The sequence below is a fragment of the Dendrobates tinctorius genome, unplaced genomic scaffold, assembly GCF_039654945.1.
Source record: "Dendrobates tinctorius isolate UK_male_01 unplaced genomic scaffold, ASM3965494v1 ptg000009l, whole genome shotgun sequence".
NCBI classification, from domain to species: domain Eukaryota; kingdom Metazoa; phylum Chordata; class Amphibia; order Anura; family Dendrobatidae; genus Dendrobates; species Dendrobates tinctorius.
The window spans coordinates 6,026,392-6,035,061 of NW_027361677.1; the positions used below are offsets into that span (position 1 = coordinate 6,026,392).

The 8,670-nt window shown below is 46.4% G+C and overlaps 1 protein-coding gene across 1 annotated transcript in view; it reads left to right on the forward strand.

Annotated features, from left to right (window-relative positions):
* Nucleotides 1–3,052, forward strand: part of NLRC5 (NLR family CARD domain containing 5) — a 109,478-nt gene extending 106,426 nt beyond the window's left edge. The window contains exon 46 of the mRNA XM_073582465.1: nucleotides 647–3,052. Coding sequence (XP_073438566.1) covers nucleotides 647–719 — 73 coding nt within the window. The 3' untranslated portion in view covers nucleotides 720–3,052. The remainder of the gene's footprint in view (nucleotides 1–646) is intronic.
* The last annotated feature ends 5,618 nt before the right edge of the window (nucleotides 3,053–8,670 follow it).

Consider the following 8,670-nt stretch of genomic DNA (forward strand, 5'->3'; position numbering starts at 1 on the left):
GGCGCTCAGAGACAGAATTGTGGCAAGGCACAGATCTGGCCAAGGTTACAAAAGAATTTCTGCAGTACTCAAGGTTCCTAAGAGCACAGTGGCCTCCATAATCCTTACATGGAAGAAGTTTGGGACCTCCAGAAGTCTTCCTAGACTTGGCCATCCAACCAAACTGAGCAATCGTGGGAGAAGAGCCTTGATGAGAGAGGTGTTTCATGTACTTGTTCTACCTGTGTATTTCACAGATAAAAGATGTGCCCAAGTTACTTATTCTAAAAAGAAAACTGAGACATGTCCAAGTTTGGTCCAATCCGGTGATCAAACTCATTGAAGTCTATGCATGATTCGTGATGTAATAGACTGGTTGGGATCAGGGACTTGTGAATACTCAGAATTTATTTTAAAAATGCCACCTCCTGATTATAAGGCTTTAGAAGAATCTGGCCACATGAGGTGAGGATTAGGGAGGAAGCCGAGTCCATATTGTTCAAGTCCATTATGTCTTTTTCTTTGGTATCATCCGCTTATGTTCTAGGTGCGGTGAGGCAAGGGTTAGCAGTAATGTCTTCATCCAGCGGCCATTATTGCTTTCATTGATTCTTTCATAATTAACAATAAGCACAATGTTGATTTAACATTCTTGTGTATTTTTCAGCTTGTGGGGCAATCTAATAACAAAGGAGATGGGAGAGAAGCTGCACAAAGAAAATGCAAGGCTCAACTTTTGAATAGACTTTAAAGGCTTGAAAGAATCGCATCCTCGAAAAGAAATAACGAAGCAACTTTTCTAAATGGCCTTGATTCAGAAATGCTGCCGCCTCATGCCGGTCCCCATTTTCTAAGTAATTAGTAATAAAGGGGTAATCGGCAGAAAATAACACGTGACAGCAGGATCAGACTACAGAGGGTACATTTGTAGTCTGTAACTATGGAAGCGGATAGGTTCTATCATCGGGAAGGAATAAAACTTCAAGGCTTTAGTTAGTAATCCGCAGGAAATTCATAGTCGGTGTATAGTGACGCGTTTCAGAACACAAAAGGTGATGTGTCCGAAACGTGTCGGCGGCAATGCATTGTACATCCGCTATCGGTGACTTATGGCATTTTAATTAAAGCTTCGCAGGAGGGACCCTACCCTACTTAAATTCTCAGAAATGTACTGTCTGCTGACACTGGTCTGTGCATTATTTTTGTGATTTACTTAAGATGAAACTTAGGTCTGCACAAAATACTTGAATTTTTCAATCAAGGCTAAAAGTTGCTTCATCCTTGAATGGTGGCAAAATGCACTTTGCCTTTAAGGCTGTCGATCGTAGAATTCATAACGTTTTATTTCCATGAAGTAAAACAAATTACAGTTTGATTAAAAAAAATAACCAAAACTCTAAAAAAAATAAAAACCCCTCACCTGTTCAATCCACCATCGACACTTCGATGATGCGCAATATACGTGATCGCTGCATCCAGTCACTGGCGTCAGTGGTCAACAGACTGGGCGTCATAGGACTACTAAAGCCAGTGATTGGCTGCAGTGGTCACGTGCATAGCCAGTGATTGTCTGCAGTGGTTGAGTGCATGTACAGCAAGTCATCGCTGTAGGGCAAGTAAAGCAAAGACCAGTGGAAGAAGATAATGTTTTTTTGGTTGGGGATTTTTTTGTGTGAATCTTCTTTCTTTTGGAGAATAACCCTTTAACTTATTTGTTCTTCCTACTTAGCCATTTTTTTAAAGACACGCCAGTAAGTTTACCTTTATTGATTTTTTTTTTTACTGTAGTTACTTTTCTTAAATCCTGTTCACACACATTTTGCTTAAGATATCAAATTCTTGCCATTTTTATCCATATGTTTTTGTTTTTTTTTACCAAGCCCATTGCTGTACAGCAAAATGTGAACAGGGCTTTACGGCTTTATTTTTCATCCATGTTTTTTGACACCGTATTTATAAAGGGCTTCATTTAAAAAAAAAAAAAAAATAGTGTAGTCAGAAAATGGAAAGTGTGAGTCATAGCAAGTAGTCAAACTTTATCAGCCATTTCTGTAATGTCGTGAATGATCTAATCGTCCATTATGAAAAGCATTGATTTGATCAGCAATTATAAAAATTGTGATAAGATTAAAATGAGCCTTAGGCAATTTGCAAATAAGATTACTATGAGCCACCCATCCACTCTTTGCCTGCACTAGTTTTCATAAATGAGGCCTATATGTTTACATCAAATTTGTATATTACTTTTTTTTTTATGTGATGAGACGGCACATGTACAGAATATAATATTGCAAATGTTGATCAAGTCGCAGCTATGAACTCTCAGGTCGGAGTGAACAAGCACTTTTTCTGGATGTACAGTTTAATGATGTGGATAATACTGATTTAGTATGAAGCTGTAAGTGAATCTTTCAAATGCACCCTGGGGGTTAGGGTTAACCCTAACCCTAAGTTGGACATCTCAAAGGTGATTGGCTGTTTTCTTGTGGCTGCTGGTCCTGCCCTCGAGGAGCTTCAGAGAAATCTTGATTTTTTAGAGAATTGATAAGGCTCCTTTCCCTAAAGAAAATCAGCTCCATCTGTCCACACACAACAGGTAGTGCACTACCAGGCAGCTTATTAAAAGGAAATGTTTTTATTTTGTTAAATTATTGGATTGCCAAAAATACAGGAAACAATATTTTTTAAATATCACATTACTTGTATCCTTTTGGAATTTTAGGTAAAGCCGCAACTTTAACTCCCCTTTCCCTGGAATTCCTTATGAAGTTTTTGTGCCAGTTGTTTGAGCCAAAGTTAAGAGTTGATCCAAAAATAACAAAAAAGTATAAAATTATACTCTTCCTGTAGCCACCCCTGTGTTTGGGACAAAGAACTGCATAAAAACCTGCATGTGTGATTCCAAGAGAAGGATTAAAGGGCTTGTCCAGGCAAAATAAAACTTTTCCTAGAGGCAGGGTAAGTAAAAAATATCCTGCCTGGACAACCCCTTTAGCGATCTTCATAGTACCACCATGTAAATGTCATCTTCTTCATCTGACCCATGTAAATAAATGTTTTATTTCTTCAGAAAGTGTCTGATTCTTAACTACATATTATTTGGTATAAATTGGGTATCAGAGTCATTTGGGGCTTCTTCTGCTCCATGTGATCAGAAGGACCAAACAGCATCTTGCGTGAACTGGAAGATGCCCATACACATTAGATGGCTAACGGCTGAACGATACTTTGGCCGATTGGCCAACAGCCATTTCAGCCGCCTCTCCCAATCACCGGAGCGTTCACTCGGCCGAGCACTCTTGTGTTCTCTAGGAGAAAGACACATCGTCCAGCAAATTATCTCCGGTAGAACAATGTGATTGACAGCCCAAAATTGAATATGAGTGATTAATGTCTCTCTCCCGACTATCAGATCAGTCGGTTGTCGCCTCCATACAATTAGACCGTCAGCCGAACTCATCGAAATCGGTAGATTCAGCTTCCAATAGTATGATCAATGGGGTGTTGCTCACACAAGTTATTTTGCGGGGCAGCCTAACTACACAACCAAGAGAGAATCGTCTGAGCACCGCCCCCTTGACAAAGACTATTAAAATTAACACTAAATAAATTGGCCCATGGCACCATATATCGGATTACAAAAAAAAGTAATACTCAGGGGAGCAGTGGGAATAAAATAAGAGCAAAAACTGGACACTTTGGACCTGCTGACAGCTCCTCTTTAAAGTCTAAAAAAGCCTAGTGTGAATTTTGCAATATTTTAGTGGAAGTTTATGCACTGTATGCCTATTTTGGGAAACCCTCCTGACACATGGCTCCAAAATTTTTTTTTACTGTATCTATTGAAATAAATATGGAGGTTCGACCAAGGTAAGCAAGCTGGGAAAGGGCTTCCATGAACAGACTTGGCCCATAAAAACCAGGGCCTAGAAGTGTCTTTTTACTTCCATTAAAGGTAACCCGTCACTTGATTACTGCTGCCCAAACCACGGCACGGCAAGGACATGATTGTAGCTAGGTGTTAGGCGTCAGGTTTCTGCGTCTGCTCTGCAGAAATCCAGAGCCTCACATTCTGCGGTCTCCTGCTGTCTATCTACTGCAGAGAAGATTACTTTGCAGCAGATCGCTCCAGAGACTAAGTTCCTCTGTGCTCCTACTGGGCATGCTCACGAGACGATCTCCCATTGGAGATCAGGAGTCGTGCCCAGGTCCTGCTCCAGATCTCATTGGTCCATCTCGGAGATCTGGAAGGTCCCGCACGGCTATAAAAAGCACGCATGACCAGTCGGCCATGCGCTAGTATAGACTTTTCAAGCTAAATGTGTGAATGGTGACGGACGTATGACTCTGGTGACTGACTCATTTGAAACCCCTTCCCTCTGATATTACGCATGTGGAAAGGGAATTAGTGTAGCAGTCAGTGCCAGTCAGTGGCAAGCCTTAGGCCACTGTGCACACCGCACCTCTGCTCTAGCGTCCGACATTGTGCCTGCTTTGTAGCTGTGTCATCCTGCGGCAGTGTCCTACGCCGCGCTGCAGTTGCAGTCCTCCTTGGCGTCCGCAGTAGCGACGCCGTACACACGGTAGGTCTAGACGGACGCAGCTCCTCTGCCTTAGGTCCTGCTCCTGTGACCTGATACCGTGTGTGCATTTCAATGAGGTCTGAGACACTAACAGGCTCAGCATTTTTGTATGTTTTTGTTGCGGCGCCTCTGTGTGTGAACAGAACCCGGTCTGCGCACTTCGGGTGAAGTTGAACCCGTGCGCATTATACCGCCATATTGCTCGTCTGTCATTACCTAGCAGCGGTGTAACACCTACTGCACGGTGCACCCCGACCGGCGAACGCACTTTATTATTTTTATTTGGTGCGTTCCGCCGTTCCTAACATTATACTAGCGCCAGGGTCTGACTAGTAATGGCAGATCAGCAGCAAGTCCTTTAGTGCATTCGCCAGCAAGAGGGCCGGTTGGCTACTCTTGAGAGTATTATCTCAGCGGCGAAGTCTTCGGAGGCTGCTGTACAGGCGATCGCAGAGGCGGTTTCACGTATGTCCACGTCCTCCCTTGCACCGACAGTTTCCCGCCTCCTGTTGCCCGATAAATTTTCTGGCGATGGTGCCTCTTGCAGGGGTTTCGTGAGCCAGTGCTCTATCCAGCTGGAATTACTGGCTGCGCAATTCCCTACGGAACAGGCTAAGGTGGGGTTTATTATTTCCCTTCTGTCGGGCAGGGCGTTGGAGTGGGCCACGCCACTGTGGGAGAGTGGTGACCCTGAGGTTCGGACCGCTGCTCAGTTCTTAACATCTATCAAGCAGGTTTTCCTGGGACCACGGGTCAAGCACGATACCTCTCCAGCTCCTTGCATTAACTCAGGGATCCCTCTCGGTCAGCCAGTTCGTTTTCGGATACTGGCTTCCGAGCTGGAGTGGTCTGATAGAGCCCTCATCCCTGAGTTTTGGAGAGGTTTAGCTGAGCCTGTTAAGGATGCTCTGGATGCCATGACTAAGGAACCTTTGCAGTCCAACACATAGCTATGTCCTCCGCATCCTCTCATTAAATGGATCTAACCTTTAGGCTATGTTCACACGTGGCGTTTTTTTCGCGGCAGCTTTGCCGCGAAAAATAAGCATCCCATGCATTCCTATGGGATTCCGCAATGCTGTGCTAATGCTGCAGCTTTTACCGCGGCGGAATCGCTTCGCGGTAAAAAATGCAGCATGCTCATTAATTTAGCGGAATCGAGGCGATCCCGCACCCATAGGAATACATTGTTCTGCTTACTTTCCGCATGTGGCTGTGCACACCATGCGAAAAGTAAGCAGAACATTTGCGGATGGTATCCACGGTCTGGAGGAGAGGAGACTGTTCTCCGGGCTTTGGGTGCTGTGAGAATCATGTGGGAATAGTGGATGAGGGCAGGTATATCTCGCCCAGATACCTCTCCTATGTGGCCTAGTCTGATCAGTATCGCACCTGGTTACTAATGAATAATGGGAGGCGGATATAAAAGGATGCCAGGTGGTTGTGTGAGTGTCTCAGCCTGTGAACACAGAGAGCCTGTCTGTGTGAGAGACACACGTGAGTGGAAGCAGTGCCCACTGCAACTGTGGTTTGGCTGGACGGGAGAAGCCCGCCAGTTGGTAGTTAGGTTGCACTTTGTTTAGTTAGTGCCGGACAGGCAAGGATTTGTTTTATGTTTTTTTTTCTTTATGCATTGCTTTCACCGTTAATAAACCTGACCCAGTGTCAGTTATACCCGGACCCCGGCTGTGCGCCTGAGTTTCATGCTGAATGCACATGACCTTTGACCCCAGAAAAGGCGATCCCGGAGTGTTTTATCACATTGTGGTGGAGAATGTGGGCATCACGTTGGAAGCATGAGCATGGAGGACATGGTGAAAGCGCTGGTACAGTCCACCGCCGTCCAGCGAGAAGCTAATCGGGTGATGATGGCCCAGCTGAAGGAGTTGGTGGACATGGCAGTTACCGATCTTTCGCTTCTCCAGCAGGTGGCGCAGCGCTTGGCAAGCTTACCTGAGGTTAACCTGGAAGCCGAGTCGAGAGTGATTCACGTGAGTCGGTACTGGCAGAAGATGACGACCGAAGATGACGTCGAGGCATACCTGACCACGTTTGAACGGACGGCGGTGCGAGAAAAATGGCCGAAGGAACGATGGGCCGGCCTGATTGCCCCGTTTCTTTCCGGTGAAGCCCAAAAGGCTTATTATGACTTAGAACCTGAAGCCGCGCAGGACTTTGACAAACTGAAAGCCGAGATCTTGGCCCGACTGGGAGTGACGACCGCTGTCCGTGCACAGAGAGTGCATCAATGGACTTATCAGCCGGATAAACCACCACGGTCACAGATGTTCGACCTGATCCATGTGACGAAGAAGTGGCTACAACCTGAGGTGTTGACAGCGCCAGAAATAATCCAGAGAGCCGTCATGGACAAGTACCTGAGAGCTCTACCGCCAGCCCTGAGGAAGTGGGTAAGCCATGGAAATCCTACGACGACAGATCAACTAGTGGATCTGGTTGAACGTTACTCCGTGGCAGAAGGACTCCGAGACGACACTACCCCACCTCGTTCTTCATCATCTCCACGTGGAACCGGTAAGACTGTTCCAGGGAATAGGGGAGAAGGAAAAATCCCTAAGACAGTGGGGGAGGAAAACGGGACTGCCCGCAATGCGAGGCCGAGAGTAACGAACTATGGTCTAAGCAAGGGGCCCGTTAGGTGTTTCCGCTGCCAAGAGATGGGCCACATTGCTGCGAACTGTCCGGTCACTACTGAACCCATGCAGTGCGACGTCACAGTCTCTAAAAACCGCATGTCTATGGTTGCACGGGTAGTGAGTGTGCATGCCGGTCAAAAGGATGTGGAAAAACACTTGAGTGATTTAACTGTTGATGGCAAAAATGTGGTGGCATTGTTAGACTCGGGAAGTGTGGTGACTCTGGTGAAGGCCAGTCTGGTGTCAGCCCCGACTGGACCATCAGACAAATTTTCTGTAACGTGTGTGCATGGAGACACCTGTTCGTACCTCACCACGGTCATATGCATTACTACTTCCTATGGGTCTGTGCAACATAAAGTGGGACTCGTCCCGGCGTTATTGCATGATGTTATCCTGGGCCGGGATTTTCCCCACTTCTGGCAATTGTGGGAGAATCAGTTGATACCCCAGGGTAATAGTGTACATGATTCTTCTCCCAGGGCGCGTGTGGGTCCCGAACCCCTGGAAGAGGTCTCCCCGGAAGACTCGGGGGTAGAGTCTGCTGGAAATGACCTGCAGTTCCCATTTTCAGTCATGGCGGGTGATACGGAGGAGACCAGGGAAGAGGAGGAGGCCGACAGCCGTCCACCTCCCCGTTTGCCGGACTTAGAAGTTCAGAAAGATGACTTCCAAAGCGAGCAAATAAAGGATCCTACCCTTTCTCAGGCTAGGACAAATGTAAAAGTGATAAATGGGGTACCCGTAGAACCTGGCTCTAGGCCGGCATATCCTTACATGGTTCTGGAGAATGATTTACTCTATCAGATAGAGAAAAAGGGGGAAGACACGGTGCAACTATTAGTCGTGCCAAAACCCTACCGGCGGCAGGTGCTGGACCTGGCCCACCGACATGTGATGGGAGGTCACCTGGGAGTCCAGAAAACCACCGAAAGGATATTACACTGTTTTGTTTGGCCAGGCATACATCACGATATTCGTGTATATTGTGAGTCTTGTCCTGACTGCCAAGCCTCTGCGCCTAAGCCCCGGTTCTGTAGCCCTTTGGTACCCCTACCTATTATTGAGGTCCCGTTTGAGAGGATTGGGATGGATTTAGTTGGGCCCCTTCCACGGTCTGCACGTGGACACCAACATATCCTGGTCATCTTGGATTATGCCACTCGTTACCCGGAGGCCATCCCTTTGCGTAACACGGCCACCAAGAGGATTGCCAAGGAACTGGTGCATGTGTTTAGTCGGGTCGGTATACCAAAACAGATACTCACCGACCAGGGGACCCCCTTTATATCCAGGGTAATGAAGGAGCTCTGCCGGTTGTTACAAATCGAACCGTTACGCACATCCGTGTATCACCCTCAAACAGACGGGTTGGTCGAACGGTTCAATAAAACTCTGAAGCAGATGCTGAGAAAGGCGATAGACAAGGATGGGAAGAACTGGGACTATTT